General features: G+C 48.7%; 1 protein-coding gene across 2 annotated transcripts in view; it reads right to left on the bottom strand.

Annotated features, from left to right (window-relative positions):
- Positions 1-1,171: 1,171 nt before the first annotated feature.
- ACO2 (aconitase 2) overlaps positions 1,172-27,515 on the bottom strand; it is a 135,115-nt gene continuing 108,771 nt past the window's right edge. For both annotated transcript variants that reach the window (XM_029590245.1, XM_029590246.1), the window contains exons 14-18: positions 19,188-19,343; positions 11,696-11,887; positions 11,280-11,412; positions 2,442-2,563; positions 1,172-1,664 (exon numbers count right to left, since the gene is read on the bottom strand). In XM_029590245.1, the coding sequence (XP_029446105.1) occupies positions 1,527-1,664; positions 2,442-2,563; positions 11,280-11,412; positions 11,696-11,887; positions 19,188-19,343 (741 nt within the window). In that variant the 3' untranslated portion in view covers positions 1,172-1,526. The remainder of the gene's footprint in view (positions 1,665-2,441; positions 2,564-11,279; positions 11,413-11,695; positions 11,888-19,187; positions 19,344-27,515) is intronic.

The raw sequence follows: 27,515 nt of genomic DNA, 5'->3' as shown, positions 1-27,515 counted from the left end.
GGATAAGTTCTTGGAGGAGAAGTCCATTAATGGCTATTAATTAAGTTTACTTAGGGAATAGCCACTGCTATTAATTTCATCAGTAGCATGGGATCTTCTTAGTGTTTGGGTAATTGCCAGGTTCTTGTGGCCTGGTTTTGGCCTCTGTTGGAAACAGGATGCTGGGCTTGATGGACCCTTGGTCTGACCCAGCATGGCAATTTCTTATGTTCTTATGTAAGTTCTTTGCAGCATAGATTTCAATTAAGTGATCAATAACTGCTGTAACTAAGGCAAGGCAGACTCATTTGTATAAGGTAAGGATTTCTACCAAATAAAGCAAAGTTGCTTACCTGTAACAGGTGTTCTTCAAAGACAGCAGCATAAATCAGCCAAACAGTGCATGAAAAGTTTTTAAATTTCTGATGTTTATTATTTTGAGGTGGGGGGGGGGAGGGAAGAGGCATGTTATTTGAAATTGCTTTGAGGGCCTCCTTATTAGGCTTAATTTGGTTTGTAGGGCCAGCAAAGGACAGATAGATCCTACATATGGGTAGGGGTGCAAACTTTTTCACTTCTCCATACTCCCCTCTTCCACTAACCCCGTGCTCTCCCTTTTCCCCTCCACCCCCTAACCTGCAAGTTCTACAATAGCTTCCTCTGCTTGCTTTGCAGCCCCCTCTCTCTCTCACTCTCCTGCCCAGAATTCCCTGGCAGCATATCCCCACCCTCTCTCTTCCCTTTCCCTACTCACTTGGTTGATTAGGACCTCAGGACAGTGAAGCCTCAATCCTCAGGCTTTAGCAGGGACAAAGCAAAGCAAATAAATTCATCTTAGTGTTCAAAAGCTGCACAAGCTCTCTAGCCATCTTACCCTCTCCTCCTACATTGGTTTCCTGTTACTTAGGGAATTCAGGGGCAGGGCAAACAAAGGGTTCATGCAGCTGCAGGACCCATACCTCTGCTTTTCCACTGGGACTATAGAAGTAGGATGCCATAGCAGGCACCCCGTCCCAACAAGTCCCAGCACAGCCTTCCCATCCACAAGCTACACAACATGGACTCCTACACCACTGTAATCTGGCCTTGGCTGACCACACATGAAAAGTGCATGCCTTAGGCAGCCATTCAGTTCAGTTCCTACTAAATTAAAAAAAAATTTAAAAAAAATGGAAAAATGAGAATAGCGCTATTTAGTCACAATGGGAATTTTATTTTATTTTTTTTCAGTGAAATCGGAGAGAGAAAATTATATCTACAGAAGCTGTTTCATTCAGAATCTTTCCCACCACCATGGATGGTAATGAAGTGTCTGAACACCACTACAGGAGTTCACGAAAATATATCCCGAATAAAATACTATGTAACATGATGAACTGAAATGTCAGCCAAAATAAAACCAAATAATAGACAAAACCCCCTACTAGCCAGACAGGAGGGCAAATTCTGCAACAACAAAAATGTGGCTAGATTTGAACCGACGGGTGAGGAATTGCACTTTAAGATGTCCTAAATGAGTCTGGCCTTGGTGTCCGTGCTGGAACAATCTACCGATGTTGGAGCTCTTTCATGCGGTTAAGGGCGCTCCCTGCCTGGAACCATTCTATCTGCGTCTCATTGAAGGTGTGGTTCAGCAGGATGGTCTCCTCGCTGCCATTCTGGTGCTTGATGATACACTTCAAAGGCTAAAAATGGGGAAATAGAAAAAAAAACAACAAATTACTGTGAAGGAGGAAACAGGCATTTATTTGTTATGAAGGAGGCATCTTTCTATACACAGTGGGGTAGATTTTAAAAGGGTTACGCACATAAGTTATGCGCGTAACCATTTCAAAACCCCACTGCGCGCGCTGAGCCCCGGGACGCGCGTAAGTCTCAGGGCTTTGCTAGGGGGGGCGAGTCGGGGGGTGGTGCCGACCCGGGGGCGTGGCCAAGGCCTCCGAAATCGCTCCCGGGCCAGGGAATCGCGCGGTGGCGGCTGATCAGCGCAGGCATAACTTTCTCGATAAAGGGGGATGGGGGGGGAGGCTGAAGGAAAGTTCCCTCAGAGGCCGCTCCGATTTTGGAGCGGCCTCAGAGCGAGAGGGCAGCAAGCGCAAGGTGCGCCGACCCCGGATTTTTGTTTGCGCGGGCGTACATTTATAAAATCTACCCCAGTATGTGGTGGGCCTTGCCAGGACAAGCTGGATAAGTTGCTGGGTTTTAAAGAGGACAAAGAAAAATGATTAAAGAAAAAATGACACCTGTAGAAGATCAGCACTGAATAGATGGTGGTAGTACTGACACTGAGACCCCAGCTGCTAGTACAACAGCGCTGTACCCTATGCACTAGGTACATTTTCATCCAAACATACCAAAAGTGAGCTGGTAAGCTCTCTGCCATTTTCTTCTATGGACAGCACATGGCCCACATGGACCCAGAGGCCCTCCCGATGAATGCAGCAGGACTTTGCAAAAATTACCTGTCCAGGCCTTATATCCTTTAGTCCTAAGATGCTGATCTTGTCTTCAGGGTGGATCTTGTCATAGTCAGCAGGGTTAGAGAAGGTGAGGGGCAGCAGACCCTGCTTCTTCAGATTTGTTTCTGTAATAAGTCCAAATGTCACGTTACAAAAAAAATCTGTGAAAAGGATGTCCTTGCAGTCACTCACTATTAAGGCTGTCTACGTACTGTACACACACTTCCCTGAAAATATCATTCATACTGTGAAACATCAGCTGTAGTGTAAAATTAAATTTGCACTTGGTTCACTAATGATCCTATCAGGAAAACAATGCATGTACAGCATTGAGAATCTGGGATAAGATTTTTGGCCAGAAAGTAAAAAATCCACAGCTTCACACAGTTCAGCAGACTTTGTTTTACGTACACAAAAAATGTGCACAGTGGGCCGGATTTTAAAAGCCCTGCGCGCATAAATCCAGCCGGATTTACGCACGCAGGGCACTCGTGCCTATTTTGTATAGGCTGCCGACACGCGTAAGTCCCGGGGCTTCGTGGAGGGGGCGGTTTGGGCCGACCCGGGGGCGTGGCGCCGGCTCGGGGGCATGGTCAAGGCCTCCATACCAGCCCCTGGGTTGGGTGATGGCGCGCCAGCAGCCCACTGGCACGCGCAGATTTACGCCTGCCAAAAGCAGGCGTAAATCTGCCAACAAAGGTAGGGGGGGTTTAGATAGGGCTGGGGGGGTGGGTTAGGGAGGGGAAGGTGAGGGGAGGTGGAAGGAAAGTTCCCTCAGAGGCCGCTCCAATTTTGGAGCGGCCTCTGAGGGAACAGGCAGCGCGCGCCGGGTTCGGCGCTCACAGGTTGCACAAATGTGCACCCCCTTGCGCGTGCCAACCCCGGATTTTATAAGATACGCGCGTATCTTACAAAATCCAGCGTACGTTTGTTCGCGCGCGTAAATTTATAAAATCTACCCCAGTGTGCATATGTAGTTGTAGCTGGAAGTTTACTAGGCAGCCAGTGACATGGATGCTTACAATTTATTTATTTAGTAAGTTTATATACACCTCAAACATTAAAAGTACAATGAAAGTGGTTCATAATATAATAGTCATAATTTAAAACAAAATACAAAACAGATTAAAATACATAAAAATAAAAACATAAAATGAAACAATCTAAAAACTACAAAGCTCCCAAACAAAAATGCCTGACTTTCAAAGGAGTCTTCACTTACTCATACTATATCCAGATATAAATGACCTCGCCTTTGGAACCAAAATGTCTTTACTTGCTTCTGAAGTTTCAAAAGATTCAATTCTACTCTAACAGACCCTGGCATTGCATTCCAAATCTGCAGCACCACCTGCGTGAAAGCTCATGCTGCATAGTACTTCATTCATAAGTTTGGGACCAATGCTGCCATCAAAAAGCATTCCTGTGATGTCCCCAATTCCTGACTTCTCCTATACCACAGGTGTTTAAGACCACTGTCCCTCATAGATGGAAACACAATGGTCAGCAGCTTAATTTAGCTCTCTGTGGGTAGCCACTGGAGTTCTGCAAGCAGAGGAAAGGCTCTTTCAAACTTAGATTTTCCTATGCTGCCATATTTTGTAATAACTGAAGTTTATTGGTTAGCCTACCTGGCAACCCAACATACAGCATGTTGCAGTAGTCCAATACTGAAATTAAAAGGGCATATACTGCTAACTTTAGAGCTTGGAAATCTTTAACAGTAAATAAGCTCGTTGTGCTACTAGCCCAAAATAAGGCTCCAAAGATAAGCTAGAATCCAAAAACCCTTTCAAACTCAGTTACCTTAGAAGAAATGTGAACAACATGGCCCCCCTTCCACATTATTCACTACATAAAAAGCTTAGTCTTGTTCTGATCTGAACCAAATGGCTCTGGAACCAGCAAGATAAATCTTCCAAACAAGATTTTATAAAAATAACTGCCGCATCCATATTTTTCCCCAATAGAAACTAGGAACTGGATGTCATTAGCATAAAGATGGCTGACACCCAATTCCTCCAATACCAAAGCTAATGGTCTAAAAAATATTAAATAGTGGTGAAAGCAGGAGCCCCTGCCCTTATTACCATTGGGAATGAAAAGGCATCACCCATTTGCCCAGCCTGTGCCTGATCTTGCAATAAGGAGACAATCCAAGAACAAACCATCCCCAAAAACTCAACCTCCTGACATCTTTCAAGGAATCAAATATCTGGTGATCAACCAAGTTGAAAGCAATGAACAAATGCAGTAACACTAAAAAAGCAGATTGACCAGCATAGCCACTAGAGAAAAATTGGTTCTTACCTGCTAATTTTTGTTCCAGTAATACCACAGATCAGTCCAGACTCCTGGGTTTTGCCTCTCTTCCAACAGATGGAGATAGAGTTTTGCAGACACCACCTCTTAACCCGGTGTGCCACCCCTGCAGCTCCTCCGTATTACTCAATACTCAAGCATACATTTTATAACCAAACTTCTTACAAACTTCCACAGAATGAGCAGAGGAAAGAGGAGATTCCCAATTGTCAATCGTAACCAAAGTTATAAAAATGCATCTGAAAAACACCGAAGAGAAACTGTTGCCATTCTTCAGAATCAATATTGCAAACAATCGAGCGGATCCTCCCAACACTTCTCTGCACCACCCAGTGGGACTCTGGCCTGATCTGCGGTACTACAGGAATAAAAATTAGCAGGTAAGAACAAGTTTTCCTTTCCCTGTATGCACCCAGATCAGTCCAGACTCCTAGGATGTACCAAAACTTCCCTAACCGGGGTGGGTCTGCAAGAGTCCCGCTCAAAGTACACTTGCACCGAAACCGCCAACGTCAGAGGCTTGGACATCCAATCAGTAGCTTCTGGCAAAAGTATGTAAAGACTTTGAAGTAGCCGCCTGGCAAATTTCCTGCAGAGACACTAGCTGACATTCTGCCCAGGAAGCCGCCTGAGACTGGATAGAATAAGTCTTTATACCCTCTGGGATAGGATGACCTTGACAGATATAAGCAGAACTAATAGCTTCCTTCAACCACCTCACCATAGTGCCTTTTGACCCACTCCATAGCACAAAAAGGTGATCTGACAATCTGTTGCGCTTACCTAGAGGTTACGAACAGTTTCAAAGCCCTTCTGACATCCAGATGTCTTAATTCTTTAGCATGAGGAGACCCATCCTCCAGATCAGGAAAGGCTGGAAGCTCCACTGACTGACTCAAGTCGAACGCTGAAACCACCTTTGGCAAAAAAGATGGGACAGTCTGCAAAAAGACTCCAGAATCTGAAATCCGCAAAAACAGATCCCTGCATGACAGAGCCTGACATTCAGATACCCTTCTGAACATAAGAAAATGGCATACTGGGTCAGACCAAGGGTCCATCGAGCCCAGCATCCTGTTTCCAACAGTGGCCAATCCAGGCCATAAAAACCTGGCAAGTACCCAAAAACTAAGTCTATTCCATGTTACCATTGCTAATGGCAGTGGCTATTCTCTAAGGGGCGGATTTTAAAAGCCCTGCTCGCGTAAATCCGCCCGGATTTACGCGAGCAGGGCCTTGCTCGCTGGCGCGCCTATTTTCCATAGGCCTGCCGGCGCGCGCAGAGCCCCGGGACTCGCGTAAGTCCCGGGGTTTTTTGTCGGGGGCGTCGGGAGCGGGGCCGATCGATGCAGCGTTTCGGGGGCAGGCCTGGGGGCGTGGCTGCGCCCTCCGGAACCGCCCCGGGTCCCGTCTTGGCACGCCAGCAGCCCGCTGGCGCTCGTGGATTTACGTCTCCTTCCGGGAGGCGTAAATCCACGGATAAAGGTAGGGTGGGGGTTTAGATAGGGCCGGGGGGGGGCGGTGGGTTAGGTAGGGGAAGGGAGGGGAAGGTGAGGGGAGGGCAAAATCGCCAAACACATCATCTTCAAAGTGAGATCCTTTATGGTGGCCCTCTTAAGAGGCTCAAACAGCACTTGACACAACCTTAAGGACCAAATTAAAGTTCCAAGAAGGACACACCTTATGAACAGGAGGGTGCAAATGCTTCGCCCCCTCTGAGAAAACGCATCATATCTGGATGTGTAACCAGAGGGAGTCCCTGAACCTTGCCCTGCAAGCAAGCCAAAGCAGACACATGCAATCTCAGGGAACTAAAGGACAAACCTTTCGCTAGGCCTCTTTGCAAGAAAGCCAGAATCTGTGGCACTGAAACTTAGAGGGACAACCCCCTGCTCCATGCACCAGGACTCGCGACTTTCCAAAATCGTACATATGCCAAAGTAGTACAGGTCTTACGAGCATGCAACAGGGTAGAAATAACATCCTCCAGATACCCTTTTTTCCTTAACTGCCTCTTTTCAAAAGCCAAGCTGCAAGACAAAAGTGATCTGCCTGATCTGAAAATATAGGCCCCTGACGCAGAAGATTTGGTAAGTGACCCAGCCTCAGTGGACCATCCACTGCCAGATCGACCAGATCCGCAAACCAAGGCCTTCGAGACCACTCTGGCGCTACAAGAATCACCTTTCCTGGATATACCTCTATTCTCCTTACAATCTTGCCCACCAGAGGCCATGGAGGAAACACTTAAACCAGAACATCATGAGGCCAGGGAAGTATTAGGGCAGTCACCCCTTCTGCTCCATGTTCTCTTCTGCAACTGAAGAAACACTGTGCCTTGGCATTCCTCTGGGTTGCCATCAGATCCATATGAGGCATTCAGCACCTGTGAGAAAGAAGGGACATTGCTTCCTCAGATAGCTCTCATTCTCCTGAATTTAACTGCTGTCGGCTGAGAAAATCCACTTGCACATTGTTGGACCCCACTATGTGAGAAGCCGCTATGGTGACCAGATGCTGCTCCACCCAGGACATCAGCCTTTCTGCTTCCAGAGCAACCGCCAGACTCTTGTGCCCCCTGGCGGTTGATATAGGCCACCATTGTTGCATTGTCCAACAGGACCCTGACTACCCAGTTGTGCAGAAGTGGAAGGAACACCTCTAGAGCCAACTGTACTGCTCTAGTCTGTTGATAGACCAGGTCGCTTCCTCTGCCAACCAAAGTCCCTGTACTGACCAGGACAGCACACAGCCCCTCAACCGGAAAGACTCGCGTCTGTGGTCACCACCATCCACTGGGGCACCTCGAGATCCACCCCACAGCGCAAACGGTCCTGGCCAAGCCACAGTGAAAGACTGGACCTGGCAGACCCGGTAAGTGGTGGTGAGAGATGGACTGCTCTGATATCGGATCCCACCGGGTTAGCAAAGTTTTCTGAAGAGGTCTCATATGAGCAAATGCCCATGAGACCAGCTCTAGGTCAAAGCCATGGAACTGAGGACCAGCAAGTAATCCCAGACCCAGGGCACTCAGACCTCCAACAGGTTCTGCACTTGAGCCTGAAACTTGGCAATTCACTCCTCCATGAGAAATATCTTTCCCAGATGAGTATCGAAATGCATGCCCAACAACTCCAGAACTTGAGGAGACAGCTGACTCTTGGACAAGTTCACTATCCAACCGAATGTTCCTGGGTGAAGCAGCACTACGTTCACTGCCTGCCTGCAAAGGACACCCGAATGAGCCAGCCATCCAAATATGGGTGAACCAGAATGCCCTCCTTTTGGGGGGCTGCTGCCATGACCACCATCACCTTGGTGAAGGTCCTCGGGACTGTTGCCAGAGCAAATGGGAGGGCGCAAAACTGGAAATGCTTCCCCAGAATTACAAACCAGAGGTACTTCTGATGATTCGGGTGAATCCCTATGTGCAAATACACCTCTGTTAGAGCCAAGAAAGCCATAAATTCCCCACTTCGCACTGCTGCTATGAGAGACCGCAAAGTCTCCATACGGAAATGGGAAACCCCGAGATCCACGTTTACCTTTTTTAAATCCAGAATCGGATGAAAAGTCCCTTCCTTCTTTGATACCACAAAATAAATGGAATAATGACCTGTCCCCCTGCTTGTCCTGAGGGACGGGGTCACTGGCTTCCCAGCATTTGCAGTCACCATATGGTCTGCTGCACAATTAGCCTCTTTTCCATCGAAGAACGAGGAGATCTCATGTACAGATTTCTGAGTAGCCGAGCAAATTCTAAAGCGTAGTCTTGCCCTATACGTTTAGAACCCATTCCTCTTAAAATTGAGTCAAATGACTCCTGATAACTGGGACTAAGGAGTGGGCCAGCCTCGCCTCATTGCGCTGGCTTGGGCCTGCTACTACCCTGGCTGGGGCCATCATCTCGACTCACTCTGCACCCACAAAATGGCTGGTTCTAGGACTGTGACTTCCCCAAGGTTTGCCTTTGGCCACCACCCGGAGCTCTACCCCCGAAAACGAAAGCGGTCAGGGAGAAATCCTTTAGGCTTGTCCTCCAGAAGTTTGTGCACCTTATCTCCCAGATGCTTTATCAACTACTCAATCTTCTCCAAACAAAAGTTTCCCCTTAAAAGGCAACGCTCTCAGTTGAGCTTTTGTCGAGATGTCCACTGACCAGTTTCGCAACCACAGAAGCCTTCTAGAAACTAGACTGAAGACATCTTAGTCCTAGAAGAGGTGCAAATGAGGTCATACAATGTGTCCTTCCCAAAGGCAACCGCAGCCTCCAGCCATTCTGCCTGTTTAGATTCCTGGGGTGATAAATCCCTGTTACTTTGTAACGGTTGCACCCATCTTAAACTGGCTCGGTGCATAAAGCTGCTGCAGACAGCTGTGCAGATGCCCAGAGCAGACACCTCAAAGATCTTAAGATGCACCTCAAACTTCCTGTCCTGCAAATCCTTTAGGGGTGCTGCACCTGCCACAGGAATGGTGGTTCTCTTTGCAACCGCCGAGACCAAAGTATCCACCTTCGGCATTCGCAAGAGCTCCAGGGTGTCTTCGGGTAGAGGACAGAGCTTGTCCAAGGCTCTGCTCACCTTAAGGCCAGTCTCCAGCGTATCCCACTCCCTGACCACAAGCTCCTTAACGGACTTATGAAAAGGGAAAATCTTAGCTGGATCCCCAAGCCGGTCATGACCGGATCCACATCCTCCTGGTCAGTCTGGACCTGCGAAACAGATATGCCCAATTCAGCCAGAACCAGCAGAATCAAGGGCCCCAGTTCCTCTCTTTGAAAAAGGTGGACCACCTTGGGATCATCGCCATCCACCGCCTGAACCTTTCCTGTGTCGTCCTCCGGATCCTGTGGAAAGTGAGAAGGGTCCGCCACGATCAGATTCCTCTGAGGAATCTTCCTTGGCAGCTCCAGACCCACAAGGGCCAAGGGCCCTCTGGACCCTAGTGGCCCCTGCAGCCACTAGGGTCCAGTGGCTGCAGGGGCCTCTCTTTTTTGGGGGGGGAGGGGGTGTGACATCCTCCGCCTAGCACCAGATTGCTCCGTGGCCTGATGGGCCAAAAAGGCTTTGTGCATAAGAAGCACAAATTCTGGTGAGAAGGGAAGGAACCCTGTAAATTCTCCTCCAGAGAATCATGGTCGTCCTCAGATTGGCTCCCATAGGCCCCTGGGCCTCCGCCATGGAGAAATCCACGGGAGAGAGAACAGGCGGGAGATCCCCTCCCCTTTCTGCACACTGTGCCTTAGCCAAAAAATAATCTAAAATGGCCACCGTTCCCGCACTCAGCGGGAATGGAGCAACGGCCTCTCACGCAGCAGCTCCAGGCCTGGCGGACCCCCGCTGCGAGGCAGAAGCTGCCACCATTCCTGCTGAAATACCTTCTCCCCCCCCCAGGAGGCACTGGTGACAGTGGCCGGCCCTAGAGAGGCGTGCAGCACTTTCTCCATAAGCAGCACATCTGCTGGCCCCCGGCATGGCTGAAATCAGCTGACCATGTGGCACACTGCAGAGCTGGAGCATACCCTTGGAGACTCACCAGACCAAACCTGCGCACTGAAAGCCTACCTCCCCGAAACCTTCCTGCCACGAACAGTAAGTAGCTCCAATAAGCTTGCATAAAAAACCCAAAAAAAAGACACTTCCCTTCTCTCCCCCCCCCCCCCCCCCCAATAACTTTAGCCAAAAACAAAAACAGAACATTATCTAAAAGCTTGTCGGAAGGGTGGCAGAGCCTTCTCTTCAAACTCCTGAGGGTGAGGGAACTGGATCACCAGTTGTAACCCTCAGCATGGATATGCATACACCCCTAAGCATTGGAGGGTCCCCAACACCTGCTTGTCCTCCTCTAAAACCAGGAGGGATGGTCCTACCAGGACCTGCCAACCTCCTGGGAGGGAATTCTTCTAAAGGCTATCCTGCTTTTCTTTTCTCTCTTTTTGTATTTTGACTAGGTACAGAACTGCAGGTTTTGCATCTCCTCCATCTGCTGGAGACAGAGAAACACTGAGGACCTATAGGTGGCACACCGGGTTAAAAAGCGGAGTCTGCAAAACTTTCTCTGTCTCCATGTGCTGGAAGGGAGGTAAAGCCCAGGAGTCTGGACTGATCTGGGTTCGTACAGGGAACACAGATTCTGTATTGTCTCCTGGGTGAAACCCACTCATCCAACTCCCCCCCCCCCCCTTAAAATATTTGATAACTGTGTAGTGACTACCTTTTCAATAACCTTCACCAAAAATGGCAAGTTTGATATAAGTCTAACTTTTACACAACTCAAGGTCTAAATATGGGATTGATGCCTGCAAAGTGGGCTAGTTCCAGTACTTTGAGACAGATGGACAAAGTGTCCACGGCCTGAAGAATAAAGCCGGTGGGGAAGTAGGGTGAGGTGTGTTTGGGTTTTTTTTAATCTTTTCAGCCCATGAGGAAGTTTTGTTTTTTTTTTTTTTCTCCTAGGGTGTCTGATGTGGATGCAAGTGAGGAAGCAGATTTTGACACAAAACACATCCAGTCTCACCATGAATCCTGGCAAAGCTCTTGGTGATGATGGCTCGGCCCCCCAAATGCCGAGGCTCCAGGGCAGCATGTTCCCTGCTTGACCCTTCCCCATAGTTCTCATCACCGATAACCACCCATTTAATGTTCTGTTTCTGTTGGGAAGAGAGATCAAAAAGCACATAAACACTGTTTCCAGGATTACAGGGTGAGTTAATACACTGAGGGTCTGCAGCAGCAATCACCGTAAGGCCAGGACAGTGGGAAGGGCTATCGCTCCCAATCTTACCACAGCGTGTGTCTCTGTGATTGCGAGTGTGTATGTAACTGGGACTGCTTTTGCATCTTTTAACGCAGTGTGTGTGTGTGCACCCAAGTCATGGATTTGCACATCTCTGGGATACACCTTCTTGTGTACATCTGAATCTTTTGCCTCACCTTGTAGAACCGTGCGGTGTCTGGGACAGCGCCGTACTCCTGGGTTAATACATTCTTCACAGAATTGGCTTTATTGTTCTCTATGTTGATGGCTCCGATGAGGAGGTTATTGGAGATGTTGTCCAAGTGGCCCCGGAACTTTAGCCAGGGCCCGGCAGCAGATATGTGGTCAGTTGTACACTTGCCTTTTACCTGCAGCAGTGCAAGAACATGATGTTTATTTTGGGTTGCTTCTCCTTTTCAAAGAAAAAATTGTAAATAGAGATTTTGTATTTCTTCCCCCAATGAAAAATAAAGCATTTAAAAAATTTCACAATTTCTTCAAGTGAGACAAACAGGAGAAATGTTAAACCTAGGAACAGAACTTTAACTGAAATTCTGTTCTCTGACCTTTAAGATCCCATTATATCTCAGCTAAGAGGATGTCACAGCTTTTCTGACCAACCCAAGGTGCCTACTCCAGAGTGGCACCAGCAACTTTCTTCACAGAAGAGCAAGTATGCTTACCGTAAACAGTGTTTTCTGTGGATAGCAAGGTGAATTAGCCATGTATTCTGGGGATTGTCCTCTAGGTGGTGGAGCTCCTCAAAGCACACAGAGCTGAGCTCTGGGTGCCCCTCTGTGTATATAATCCCATGGCTCCCCACCCGCTTCAGTCTGTTATCCAACTTTGCGTTCTCACAGTCCCAAGACTGTCCGGGGAGGTGGGCAGGTTAGCATGGCTAATTCACCCTGCTATCCACGGAAAATACAGTTTACTGTAAGCAAACTTGCTCTTTTCCACAGATGAGCAGGTGAAATTAGCCATGTATTCTGGGGAGACCCTAGCTAGCAGGTTGAGCACCCCTTAGTCTCTGGAAGCGATGGTAATCCGGTTTCAGTCTTATTGGAGGCGAGGTCAACCTGTCACATCTTTGCGGACAGTCTCTTTTAGATGTTTGTGCTGAAAGGAATACAGTGGTTACTCTGCTGGGTGCAGTTTGAATTCGGCCCCATTACTGCATGGCGGCTTTATGTATGTCCTGAATAGGTACTTCCATCGGGTAGGCGATGGGTGCTGCCTTCGCTCTGGCTTAGCGGGCCTTTGCTAATGTATGTACAGCGTGGCTGCCTTGTTATGCCAGAACAGGATACACTGAGAAACCTTCGACGATCTGGCTCTGCTGGAGAGTGGCAGTTTGGAGCATCTGGGTTAAAGGCAATGAAAGTTGAGAAGCTCTGAATTCTGTGTATACGCCTCTTGAAGTGAGTTAAGGCACGCTTACAGCCCAATGCACGAAGACGTCTTTCCTTCTCTGATTTATGAGGCTTCGGAAGGTTGATTGCCCAGTTAAGGGGTAACACTGAATACCCCCCCTTACAAGGGAAGGAGGGCATGTTCCTGATGTTACTTATCAAGATGAATCATGGGCTAGTGCTTGTAGTTCGCTGATGCTCCTTGTTGGTGCTTAAGGCAACAAAGGCACTTTCCCCAGGGGGATACCCCCTATAGCTACTGACCATGGGGTTAAAGATGGTAGTAATTGCTGCTCCAGAAGTAAATTACGATTCCGCAACACTGGTGGCCTTTTAAGCCAGTGGACATATTCAATAAATGCATTCATGAATCTGGAAATCGGGTGGCAGGACACCAGAAAGCCCCCAAAGGGAAGTGGTAGCAGAAATAGCGCTGATATGTACTCATGGATGCTGCTGTTATATCCATCTGATACAACAAATGCAGGTATTGCGACAGACATTCCGGGGGCAGGAGAACAGATCCATTCCCTGTTCTCCATGCCACCCTGAATGCACGGCCCCTTAGCTCGATAATTCTTCTTATCGGAGAATTTCCTGGGGGATACCAGGGCATCCTGAATCGGTTGTGGCAAGCTCAGGTACTTTGGTGCTGCCCCTCCAGATCCCATACTGTATGATAGGGAAGAAGGCCCCTGAGGTTGAAAAGGAACCTATCCCGCAACATCCAGGTTCAGATTAGCAGGTGGGTAGGATGGGTGAACTTCGTTGTCAAGATCATCCCAACATTCTGATCATGAGGTTGGTACTGTCTAGTCTTGTGTTTGGGGTAAGTCTGTTGGTGTGGCTGGCTCCCCCTTCGTATAACTCCTGATTCACACTACTTTCTGACGGCTCCTCTCTGAGCTGAACTGTCCTCCTTCACTTGTGAAGAGCATCTATCTCTGACTGCTTCCGATTGTTGAATTTGCCATTGGAAAGTAGTACCTAGGCTGGGACGCCGAAGGATAAACTCTGCACAACCCATATCTCACTGCTGGAGAGAAGGGTTTCTTGTATTCATGATCCTTGAGAGGTGACTGACCTTGGTAAGGGTGCTCTGGACTACAGGTCTGGAAAGGCGCCATGGACTGGACGTGGTTCACTTGGCCCAACCATGAAGGTCCTATAAGTGGATGCGGAGGTTGAATGTGAATACATAGGGGCTGATCATTTATTCCCACCAGATGTGGGATTATACATGAGGTTTGATGTATGGGGAGAGTCATTGCACTCCCATTGAACATTCCGAGGTTCGAGACAGGACATAGCCCTCATGAACTCTTATAGATTATCCTTTCCATTTCAGTTGATAGCAATGATGGTTGTGGGTACTCCCCGCGTTATTGCTGGGTCTTGGCAGGGTTGAAATCAGCAGCTCCACGTGATTGATGTGGTTACTCTGCCGGGTGCAGTTGCAGGCAAAACTGCAAGAGCATGGATCCAGGAGAATGAGATCATATCCCCATTCTTGAGTTATTACTAGCCAGAGTGGGCTGGTGGGAGTTATTCCAACTTCCCGCTAATGATAGGGCTATCAGAGTCAGTCTACCTTCTGATCTCTCAGAAGCGAGGAAGTGCGGGGCACAGGACCCCCACTCCATAAGGAAACAGGGGACTACACAGCTCCAGCCCTGATAGAGTATCTGGAGGCTTGAAGGCCCAAGGTGACTGCTAGCATCATTGTGTACCAGGCCCATGCACAGCGAAGTTGGCCGCAGCCCTGCTGCTGTCCTCTGGAGTTTAACTCTGAAGCTACCAGGCGCACTCATCTGGGCCTGTGCCACCCCTCTGGCCGTGATGGCTCCTGTTGATTCTGGCTGATGCCCAGGCTGAATGGCCCCCACCTTTCCCCATAACATGCTGCTGCTTTGGGGGAGGATTATAGTTCGGACCACCGCAATGGCCTGGCCATGAGGGCTAAAGGCACTCATACCAATTGTGCATGCTTCGGCATTCCCACCTGGATATACATCCTGTAGAGTCTCTTGTAAATCGATGAACAGGAGTCATCGCTACACAGCTCCAAGGGCATTCCCCGAATTGAGACATCCGGGGCAAATGCCTTCTCCTACAGCGGCCGGATGGTCCATGGCTGCCTGAAAAAGAGAAGCGTTATTCCGGTAGAGTCAAGAAACTTCTATTTGGAGCCCCTGGTGGGTCAAGCTCCCACTGGACCATAGAGTCCGACATCCCCCCCCCCCCATATTGGGTGCTCCCTCTGGCTATCTTGCCCCAGGGCTCCTGCCCTGACTGGCCCTGTGTCCTGATCGGCCCATATCTACATGCAACGCCCTTTGGGAGTTTGAGGAAGGTCTTTATCTGGAAAGCGGTCCAATGACCGGCATCTCTAGGGTGACCAGACATCCCGGTGTCTGGCATGAGCATCGGTGCCCGCGAAGAGCACAGTGTCTGTGCAACATGCTGGTATCCCTCAGTCAGGGGGCGTGACCACCTGGGAAATATCAGGGCCTGTAGAAGACAGTGATCACCACTGTCAGCCCTTGTACTTGGCCTTCCTTGGTAGTTGACAGACCTCTAGGCTTGTTTCTGTGCTGTTCCCCTCAAGGGAACAGCGAAGCAATCAGTCACTGACACCAGCATCGCCAGCGTTCCCTCACTTCTGCTAGGATCTCGATGGGTCCCATCTATGAGCTCCACAGTGGTGCACAGGCCTCAGCGCGCTGGTCTGCCATGCCGACGTTGGTTTCAATGCACCAGTGGCCTCCATATTCCGATTTCAGCACTCAATGCGCCTGTTCTGGCGTGTCAGCCTCGATGCGCCGCCCTTGGCACGCCTGCCTCAATGCGCCACTCTCGGCGCGCCGGTCAGCCCGATGCTCTGTCACCTGCACTGATAATTGCGCCATATTGGCCATGTGTCGAGGGCCTCCCATGTTGCTTTCTATGCCTGGCCTCGATGCGCTGGACCTCGCTCAATTGCTTCCCACATCACCTGCGCCGATAATGGCGACTCACTGGCCATGCAGGCGAGGCCCTCCCACGTCGTTGGGAGCTCCACCGGGCAGGATCTCCCAGTTCCTGCTCTCGGGTAGCCCGATCAAGGGGCCCAGAGGAGGGCTGTTCCACTTAAAAGCTCATCACTCATTCCAGCTCAGCTTGCTGGGCTATTGTGGGCTTCTGCAGGCTTCTTTGCCTGGGCCTTCGTCCCAGCCAGGAGGGAACTCCGGGCCAACCTGAGGTCCCTGCAGCACTGTTTCCCTCTGATGCTGCCCATGCAGAACTCAGAGGGAAGCAGCAGGCTTCAGCCCTAGTGGGACTTCAGTCCCCAAAAGGATCCAGGGCTGACCTGAGACTGCAATTCTACTTGCCACCGAATGCAGGGGACGGGTGGAGAGAGTCATCAATTCCTGTAGATAAAGAGAGAAGAAAAAATTAATAAGAGAGGAGACTCCGCGTACACAATGCAGTGCGGAGAAACAGGACTGAAGTGGACGAGGAGCCATGGGATTATATATATACAGAGGAGCACACAGAGCTCAGCTCTGTGTGCTTTGAGGAGCTCTGCCACCTAGAGGACCGGAGGACGATCCCCAGAATACATGGCTAATTTCACCTGCTTTATCTGCGGAAAAAGGGTGGTGGATGCATGGAATGCTCTCCTGAAGAGGTGGTGAAGACAAAGTTAATGTAATTCAAAAGGGAGTGGGATAAACAAAGGATCCCTAGTGGCTGAAGGATGGAAATGAAGAAATAGAGTAACCTTTGCTAAACCCAAAGTTTACATTTCTGCATGGAACCACCTGTATGGATCAGCAGGTACTACCATGGAGTGAGAATCATTATCCTAAGCCAGGGATGGCCAACTCTACACCTTGAAAGCTACAAACAGGCCAGGTTTTCAGGATATCCACAATGAATATGCATGAGAGAGATTTACATGCACTGCCTTGATTGTATGCAAATCTCTCATGCATATTCATTGTGGATATCCTGAAAACCTGGCCTGTTTGGCTCTCAAGGGCCAGAGTTGGCCACCTCTGTCCTAATAAATAAATAATATATAAATACCTGTGTATAATTTAACTCAGTTTTATTATTGCTCTTTTAATTTAACACACATACAATTCACTATTTATATTAAAACCAATATTGTCACTCATACCACACACACATGCACATTCACATACCACAAAAAAGATATTGCACCTAATTCTAATACAATAATTCACCTATTACCAACATATTAAAATACATCCTACATTATTACAATCAGAAAGCACCAATTTTATATTGTATATTCCATTTATCATCCAACCCACCCTTATTTCTCATTAATCTCTCTCTGAATATCCTTTTAAACAACTCCCTCTCAGTTCCCTGTTGTATTCAATACTTTATTATAAACTCCCGACGAAAAGCTTCCGTTTCACCAAGGAGGTTTCCTCAGGGGATCGTTATCCACTCGTTGCTTTCATTAGAAAAGCCGGGAACTTCTCTATGTAATTCATAGGGTGCGTGTTGCTTGTGCCGTCTGTGATAAAACACAATCCTCTATTTTACTCCGTACAACTCCTTAACATTGCTATTGTGAATTATTTTCCACGTTGTTGCACAACTTCATAAGTCGGCGTTTTCAAACCTCAATCCTTATTAGACAACACTGCTTCATACGTCTTCAAAACCGCTGCTTTCACTCCACACCTTCGGACAAAATATCTTCAAACTCTATTGGCTACCATGCTGCATTCCCATCATCAAATATGCCGTCCACAGTACTCCATTTTTCCAAAACGCCGCGAATGCGCACTCAAGGAAACCTCCTTGGTGAAACAGAAGCTTTTCGTCGGGAGTTTATAATAAAGTATTGAATACAACAGGGAACTGAGAGGGAGTTGTTTAAAAGGATATTCAGAGAGAGATTAATGAGAAATAAGGGTGGGTTGGATGATAAATGGAATATACAATATAAAATTGGTGCTTTCTGATTGTAATAATGTAGGATGTATTTTAATATGTTGGTAATAGGTGAATTATTGTATTAGAATTAGGTGCAATATCTTTTTTGTGGTATGTGAATGTGCATGTGTGAATGTGGTATGAGTGACAATATTGGTTTTAATATAAATTGTGAATTGTATATGTGTTAAATTAAAAGAGCAATAATAAAACTGAGTTAAATTATACACAGGTATTTATACATTATTTATTCATACGATTTATACCTGTGGGTTTACCCATATGATATGTCTAGTTCACCTCTGTCCTAAGCAATTTGCTGGGAAGACTGGATGGACCATTTTGATATTTATCAGCCATTAACAGTGGCACAGGTAAATTTAAAATTTTATGCAGTGGTGGAAACATTTTTGAAAAAATCTTGGGGGGGGGGGGGCAGCACAACATTATTTTATTTATTATTTTTTTACGAGCCAGGGAAAAATGTATACATTTTAATTTTTTTTCTTTTTGTTTGCTTTGTATTTTTGTTTTGTGCTTATTTTGCTTTCTGGTTTTAACTCTTTCCCTTGCATCCTTGCCAGTCTCCCTTTTTTGGAGGCCAGCATCAGGGGGGCAGTGGTTCCCCTCCTGCATCCAACCACCAATGGCAGCTTCTCCCACCAATGCAGGCTCTTAGTCTAGCTCCAGCCACAATTGATAGGTCCTGAACTATAGGGCGCCTGGAATTTTTCTGAGTATGTTTTTAATTGATATTTAAACACAATCCTTAAAACATTTTAGTTTTGTTGGAGACTACTGAAGACCTGGCCACACAACAGACTCTCCAACAAACCCCATAAAGCTTACAAAGTAAATCATTCGAGTGCAGCAGTCCCTGAATTACAGAGAAAGCGGCAATAATGTTAAAAGTAATTTTCATCTCATTAGGGTGTACAGCATTACATACCCTTGGAGAAACAGATCAACATCGCCTATTTTTAAGCAGGAGACGCTGAAGTGCAGGTTTAAAGAACTGCCATAGCACAAAACATTTTATAATTGGTCTTTTCTTCTTTTCACCCCTGATGATAGAACTGGTACTGGCCTAAAGAGAAGTCACTTCCCAGGCAAAGTTCCTTGGTTACTCTTTGCCTACCCTGGACCCATGCATGACATCCTAACACTCTGTCCTAAGCAGAAGCTGCAGTTTGCAGCCTCTGAAGCTCGGAATAAGCGTTCAGCAACCAGGCTCTGCAGTATTTCTCTATCTATCCTGCAGAAGATGCCATCTCAGTACCCATCTACTGTTGCATACCTTGATGAGAATCTGCATGTCTTGCAGGTCCTTTCCATCCCACTTATCAAAGGGGTCTAGGAGTTGCAACCGCTGACTAGTAGGACTGACATCTACCCGATGTCCGCTGCCATCCTTGGGAGGATCCTGATACGTGTCCTGGCCAGGGTCAAAGTCCTGAAGGGGGAAAAAAAAAAACAAACCCCAAAACAGGCTTTATAGTAGAGTTACAGCAAACCTGTATAAAGTGACAGATGACCTAGCATTAGAGCAACACAATATTTAGCCATTTACAGTCTCTAAACCAATGTTTCCCAAACCAGTGGTGCCATGGCAGACCTGCCGCGAGAAGAGCTGCCCGCAGTCCTGTTTCTTTCCTCTCGCCAGCAGAGGGGGGTCAGAGCAGCACCTATCTGCTTTGGCTGCTTCCTTCTGTTAGCTCTCTTGCTAGACATGCTGGCCTTGTGCTGTTACTACGGCAGATGCAAGCCAGCAGAGGAGGAAGCAGCAGCAGCAGGTAAATGCTGCTCAGACTTTTGTTGGCTCTGAGGAGGGAGAGGATAGGAAGAAGCAACAGCTGGGGGGGGGGGGGGGGGGAGAGAGAATATGAATGTGCCACAGAATGAGGGGGCAGGGAAGGGAAGGTGATGATAACCAGAGGGTGGGAAAGAAGGAACCTGATAAGGGCTAGAGAGACTGGATAAAGGGACAAGGAAGGTGATAATATACCAGGGGAGGCAGAGGGAAAGGAAGAAGGTGATGCCAGGGGAGAGGGAAGATTAAGATCAGGAAGGTGCCAGAGGGGTGGAGGGAGAGAAGAGAAGGTGGTGATGGCAAGGGAACAGAGAGCGAGAAAAGGGAAGAGAAGGTGGTGATGGTGGCAAGGGAGAGGGAAGAGAAGGTGTTGCTGATGCCAGAAGGGTAGAAAGAGAGGGAAAGGAAGAGAAAGTGATGATGCCAGAGAATGGAGGGAAAGGGAAGGTGGTGATGATGCCAGGGGAGAGGGAAGATTAAGGTGATGATGGTGCCAGAGGGGTGGAGGGAGAAGGAAGAGAGAGTGCTGGAGTGAAAAGGTGGTGGTGCCAGCGTGTGAAGGGAAGGAGTTCGAGAGGAAAGAAGGTGATCATATCAGAAGAGAGGGAAGAGAAGCTGTGATGATGATAATGTTAGAGGGAAAGAGAGAAAAAAAGGTGATGATACTATATGGGTGGAAGGAAAAGGAAAGTGGTGATGCCAGAAGGGTGGAGGGATAGGGGGAGGGAAAGAAAGGTGGAGGGGGGGGGGGAGAGGATGATGATGCCAAGGAAAAGAAGGTGATGAAACCAGGGGATGCGAAGGGAGAGGGAAAGGAAGGTGGTGATGATGCTGGGGGGATGGAAGGAAAAGGGACAGGAAGAGAAAGTGATGATGCCAAGGGTGGTATGAAAGGAAAGGGAGAGTGATAACACCAGGGGGTAGAGGAAGAGGAAACGTGATGATATCAGAAGCGGGGGAGAAGGAAGAGATGATGATGATGTCCCACGACACAAAAAAAAGGTTGAGAATCACTGCTCTAAACTATTATCAGTCTTAATATTTTATTCCTTCCCCATTCTGCCCCCCACCCCCCATCCCCATCTGACAGTTGTTGTGTTGAGTAAACCATCACTAGAACCACTCAAAGTACGCAGACAATATGGTAACAAAAACAGGCCTTCCTATATTTTCTTGAAAACGTTCCTCGTTGTTTTCTTCAGTGTGACATTCAAGCAGTCATATTAGTCCTGGAGAAAAAAAAACACTTTTTCCTGTAGGTGCAATACTTTTTACCAGGCTAACATAAGATCAAGCACCTAGGTTGGCCTTGAAAACACATGTATTGCAGATCGTCTTCAGATTATTCGTACACTAGTGTGATAATATCACAGCCCACAAAGAATCCACTTTGCACAGTTTTTTGAATACTTAGCCAGCAAAATTAGGGAGGACAAGATAACTGCCATGTTTGCACAACAGAGCTGAGGCATGTTGCCAAGGGCAGTCTATGGGAGAGGCTGCAGGAGAAAGGGGGAGGGACTTGACTTAGCTGAGGTCTCCTTTCACACGCCACACACAGACAGATGCAGGATGCTCGCAGCTCTTTATGCATGCGCAGGCCGATACAGTAAAAGTCGCAGGAGAGCGGGCGAGCGCCTGCTCTCCTGTGCACACGATTCAGTAAAAAAAAAAAAAAAAAAAAAAAATTCAAAATTAGGGCCTGTGGTAAAAAGAGGCGCTAGGGACACTAGTGTGTCCCTAGCGCCTCTTTTTTGACAGGAGCGGTGGCTGTCAGCGAGTTTGACAGCCAACACTCAATTTTGCCAGCGTCGGTTCTCAAACCCGCTGACAGCCACAGGTTCGGAAACCGGACGCCAGCAAAATTGAGCGTCCAGTTTTCAACCCACAAGCCACAGGCCGATTTTAAATTTTTTTCTATTTTTAACTTTTAGGACCTCCGACTTAATATCGCCATGATATTAAGAGGGAGGGTGTACAGAAAAGCGGTTTTTATTGCTTTTCTGTGCACTTTCCCGGTGCCGGCAGAAATTAACACCTACCTTTGGGTAGGCGCTAATTTCTGAAAGTAAATGTGCGGCTTGCCTGCACATTTTACTTACTGAATCGCGTGGGAATGACTAATAGGGCCTTCTTAGTGAGGGTAAAAAATGTTACATATCCCATGGGAAAGCTCTCAATTTTTGCCAAATGCTGCAGAAAAATGTAGAGAGGTGCAAAATGAAAAACTAACTACTCTAAATAGAAGTCCAACTCAGTTTTCATGATACATTTGGAGGCTTATATATTTACCTGAATTGACAGGTAGCTAAAAGTTTGTTTAACAAAAGTTGCCAATTAGAGAATTTTTAGAGGTCAGTTATGGCTAGAAAGTGTATTTTTCTATATTTCTACAAATGGTTATACAGGATATGAGGGTTTATGATTTACAAACCAGATACATATGAAAAAAAAAAGGAAATTCCTCAAAAAACCTATATGAAAGAGCACAGAATCAAAAGTAAGGAATTTTTGATGTAAAGATCATTATTACTGCATTCTCCCCATAAGGCAAAAACAGAATCCCAGTCCGCACTCCAAAATATTTTAGGAAGAGGCTTAAGACTGTATATTTTACTGATGCTTTTTTCTGATGCTGTTTTATTTCTCAACTTTCTAATGTATTTGTAGTACTGTATGTTTTAATTTTATATTTATGGATGTTAAGCATGGATCCGCTCTAAACTATACCTTTGGAAGTGGCGGAATACAAGCCCCAATAAATAAATATTTTCTGAATTTACCCAGTGACTTGTTTACTGCAGGCAGTAATGGAAATGGGGCTCATCTCAACGTTATTATGTAACCTCTGCACTGCATATTCGGGGGAGCAGAGGGGAAGGGACACATAAAGGAAAATTAGTTTCTTACCTGATAATTTTCGTTCCTGTAGTACCAAGGATCAGTCCAGGACACCTGGGTTGTGACTCCGCACCAGTAGATGGAGACAGATTAAAACTTGTGGGCGGAGCCATATATAAACCCCTGTGCCAGTCACAGCCCCTCAGTCATACGTAATGTCAAAGTAGAAAATTCCAAAAGCCAACATAGCTAACCATAGAAACTTACTAAGTAAAATAACTCCAACACCCCTACAGGAAAAAACAGACTCTCCAACCGGGAGAGCGAACAAAAGAAGGGGTCAGCGTATTAAAAAAGACAACAATGAGCGGACTCTCCATTACTATAGCGCTACACTGCGGGCGGGATCCTGGACTGATCCTTGGTACTACAGGAACGAAAATTATCAGGTAAGAAACTAATTTTCCTTTCCCTGTACGTACCAGGATCAGTCCAGGACACCTGGGATGTACCAGAGCTAAGTTATCGAGGGTGGGAAGCAGAGAGTCCCGCTCGGAGTACCCTCTCTCCAAATCCCCCAGCATCAGTAGCTTGAACATCCAATCGGTAATGTTTAATGAAGGTATGCAACGATTTCCAGGTAGCCGCCCTGCAAATCTCTTGAGGCGACACCTGAGAAGATTCCGCCCAGGACGCCGCATGAGATCTCGTCGAATGAGCTCGAAGACCCACTGGCGGTGTTTTACCGCGCAGAATGTACGCGGAACCAATGGACTCCTTGAGCCAACGGGCGATCGTTGTGCGGGACGCCGCAGAACCTTTCTTCGGACCCGACGTCAACACAAACAGATGATCCGTTAAACGAAAAGAATTTGTGACCTCTAGATAGCGAAGAAGAGACCTCCGCACATCTAGTTTTCTCAAATCCCTCAACTTCGGGTCGGAAGAATCACCAACCGCGAAAGCGGGAAGTTCAATCGATTTGATTCAAATGAAAAGCCGATATGACCTTAGGCAAGAAAGAGGGAACGGTCCGCAAGGAAACCCCTGAATCAGAAAAGCGCAAGAAGGGCTCTCTGCAGGATAGAGCTTGCAACTCAGAAACCCGGCGAGCCGAAGCAATGGCTACCAGGAATACAGTCTTTAACGTGAGATCTTTGATCGTAGAATGCTTCAGAGGCTCAAAAGGAGCTGAGCATAAGGACGAGAGCACCCAGGTGAGGTTCCAAGAAGGACAAGGGAGCCGCAAAGGAGGACGGAGGTGTTTCGCCCCCCGAAGGAAACGGGAGATATCCGGGTGGAGAGCCAGGGAGACTCCCCGAATCTTACCACGCAAACAACCAAGCGCCGCGACTTGGACCCGTAGAGAACTGCACGCTAAGCCTTTGGCCAGCCCAGCCTGGAGAAAAGCCAAAATATCGGAAATAGCAGCGGAAGTGGGATTAAGACCCCGCTCCACGCACCACTCCTCAAAGACTACCCAGACTCGAACATAAGCCAGAGACGTAGATTGTTTTCTGGATCTCAGCAACGTGGCAACTACCGCGTCCGAGTAACCTTTTTGCTTCAACCGATTCCTCTCAAAAGCCATGCCGCGAGACAGAAGTGATCCGCATCCTCCAAACAGACGGGACCCTGACGAAGGAGCCCCGGAAACCCCTGTAGACGAAGGGGTGCCGCCACCGACAACTGGACCAGGTCCGCAAACCACGGACGGCGCGGCCACTCCGGCGCCACCATGATCACGTTGGACGGGTGCAATTCTATGCGCCGCAGTATCTTGCCGATCATGGGCCACGGTGGGAACACATACAGTAGCACCTCCGCCGGCCAGGGAAGTGCTAACGCGTCGACCCCTTCTGCTCCTCTTTCTCGGCGTCGACTGAAAAATCTCGGAGCCTTTGAGTTGTTCCACGTGGCCATGAGATCCATGTGGGGCGTTCCCCAAGTCCTGCAAATGAGAAGAAACGCTTCTTCCGCTAGCTCCCACTCTCCGGGATCCAGGTGGTGTCGGCTGAGGAAGTCCGCCTGGACATTGTCGGCTCCTGCTATGTGAGACGCAGCGAGATCGCTGAGATGCCGCTCTGCCCAGGCCATCAAGGAACATGCTTCCTCCGCTACTTGAGGACTTTTCGTCCCGCCCTGGCGATTGATGTAAGCCACGGTGGTAGCGTTGTCCGACAATACTCGGATCGCCTTTCCTCGTACAAGGGGTAGAAAAGCTTGCAATGCCAGACGGACCGCCCTGAACTCTAGGCGGTTGATAGACCACCGGGTCTGATCTTCTGACCACAGACCCTGAACCGATTTCTCTTGGCAAACTGCACCCCAACCGGAAAGACTGGCATCCGTGGTCACCACTGTCCAGTTGGGAAGAAGAAGAGATACTCCACAGGAGAGATGTTTGGAATCCAGCCACCAGCCCAGGCTGGAGCGCACCTGATTCTCGAGAGGCAGTGGAAGATAATATTCCTCTGAAATCGGTTTCCAGCAGGACAACAATGAAGACTGCAGTGGCTGCAGGTGAGCGAACGCCCAAGGGACTACTGCCAGCGTTGAGGCCATAGATCCGAGAACTGTCAGGTAATCGCAGACTCGCGGACGGTGTTGAGACAAAAGACGTCGTACCTGAGACTGTAGTTTGCATATTCGATCCTGAGAGAGAATCACTCTGCCCCGTTTTGTGTCGAAAACGGCTCCAAGGTATTCCAAGGACTGAGTGGGTTCCAGATGACTCTTGTTGTAGTTGACCACCCAGCCGAGGGACTGCAAGAATTGTAGCACCCTGGATACCGCTTGCCGACACAGGCTCTCTGACTTTGCCCGAATCAGCCAGTCGTCGAGGTAAGGGTGAACCAGGAGGCCTTCCCGACGTAAGTGCGCCGCCACTACCACCATCACTTTCGTGAATGTCCGAGGCGCTGTCGCCAGGCCGAACGGAAGAGCCCGGAACTGGAAGTGTCTGCCCAGAATGCAAAACCGCAGGAACCGCTGGAAGGCTGGCTGGATGCCCACATGAAGGTATGCTTCTGTGAGATCTAGTGACGCAAGGAATTCGCCTGGCCGCACTGACGCGATCACCGAACGAATGGTTTCCATCTTGAAGTGAGGGACCCGAAGACATCTGTTGACTCCTTTCAGATCCAGTATGGGTCGAAAAGTGCCGTCCTTCTTGGGAACTATGAAGTAAATGGAGTACCGGCCCTTGCCGAACTGATCGGCCGGAACTGGAGATATGGCCCCCAAGCTTTCTAGTCTTCGGATGGTGTCTAGCACTGCCGCCTTCTTCTTGGGATCCTTGCAAGGCGAGACCAGGAACTTGTCCGCTGGGATGCGAGCAAAATCTAACTCGTAACCGTGTCTTATCACATCGAGGACCCACTGATCCGACGTCATGCTGGCCCATACCTCGAGAAATAAGGATAGACGCGCCCCCACGTTTGGGACAGCGTGCTGAGGGTGCGACGAGGGATGGGCCGGCCGAACTTCATTGCGAAGGTTTGGAACCCGTACCCGACGGGGCTCCTCCTTGCCTGCCAAAGCGTTTGCCCCGAAAGGACTGCTGCCAGTGAGTGTTTCGAGAAGAGGCCGGCCTGTACGAAGGTCCGGTGGATCTTTGCGGCCTGGACTTCCGGGGACCCCGGAAACGGGCTCTGCCAGAAAACGAAGAGCGCGACCGGGTCCTATCCTCTGGCAGCCTAAACGCTCGGTTCTCACCCAGGGAAACCATCAAGTCATCTAATTCCTTACCAAACAGCAATTTCCCTTTGAAGGGCAATGCCTCGAGGTGAGCCTTGGACAAACCATCCGCCGCCCAGTTGCGCAGCCAAAGGAGGCGGCGTGCCGACACCGCTGCCACCATGGATCTAGCTGAAGTGCGTAAAAGATCATGGAGCGCATCGGCCCCATATGCGATAGCTGCTTCCAACCTATCTGCTTGGGAAGCCTCCTCCGGAGAGAGACCTGCATTCGCCTGCAGTACCTGGGCCCAGCGCAGACTAGCTCGCATAGCGAAGTTCGTGCAAATGGCAGCTCGCACTCCCAAGGCGGAAACCTCAAAAATCTTTTTGAGCTGTACCTCCAACTTTCGGTCTTGAATATCCCGGAGGGCCGTCGCTCCCGTGACAGGGATGGTAGACCTCTTCGTGACAGCGGACACTGCCGAATCCACTTTTGGAAGTCGGAGGAGCTCCAGCGCCTCCTCCGGTAAAGGATAGAGTTTATCCATGGCCTTACTGACTTTCAAACCTAACTCCAGAGTATCCCATTCCTTGAAAAGGATATCCGTGGACGAGAAATGAAAAGGGAAGGCGACCGCCGGTCCTGTGAGGCCGAGAAGAACAGGATCCATATTTGCCTCCTGGCGGACCACCACCGGAGGAGCTTCAATTCCCAATTCATGGAGAATGGCCGGGATGAGAGGTGCCAGTTCCTCTCTGCGGAATAGCCGCACCACCTTGGGGTCATCCCCTTCTGCAGCCTGTGCAGCTTTCTCTGCAATGGGCTGTGCAGTACCATCCACTGCTGCCTTCCCGGCCCCCGTCAGGGGCTCCTCGGCGGACTCCGTATCATCCTCAGGGGAATCCTCGGGATCCGATTCCTGCGGCACCCCCCTGGGAGGCCGCTTCCCCCGGGACGCACCGTGGGCGATCTCTGCACCCTTCTTGGTCTTCTTTTTCCGTGGAGGGGACCCGTGGTCGGCCGCACGCGAGCCATTCCCCCGGATGCGCTTGCTGCGCTTGTATTTGAGGACTTTGCGCAGCAACAGCGCAAAATCCTCAGAAAAATCACCAGAATCCGAAGAATCACTCTCGGAAGCCTCCCGGGACCGAAGCCCCTCTGAGGGAACCTCCCCCGCCGTGACACGCTGTGGGGAAAGCGCAGGAGGAAAGGAAGAGGCCCCCACCGTTTCCCGCGAAATTTCCCGGCCGGTGGCCAGGATGGCCGCCACTCCCGCACTAACCGGGAAAAGAT

Source organism: Rhinatrema bivittatum, chromosome 2, assembly GCF_901001135.1.
Source record: "Rhinatrema bivittatum chromosome 2, aRhiBiv1.1, whole genome shotgun sequence".
NCBI classification, from domain to species: domain Eukaryota; kingdom Metazoa; phylum Chordata; class Amphibia; order Gymnophiona; family Rhinatrematidae; genus Rhinatrema; species Rhinatrema bivittatum.
This window is presented reverse-complemented; position numbering and strand designations above follow the sequence as displayed.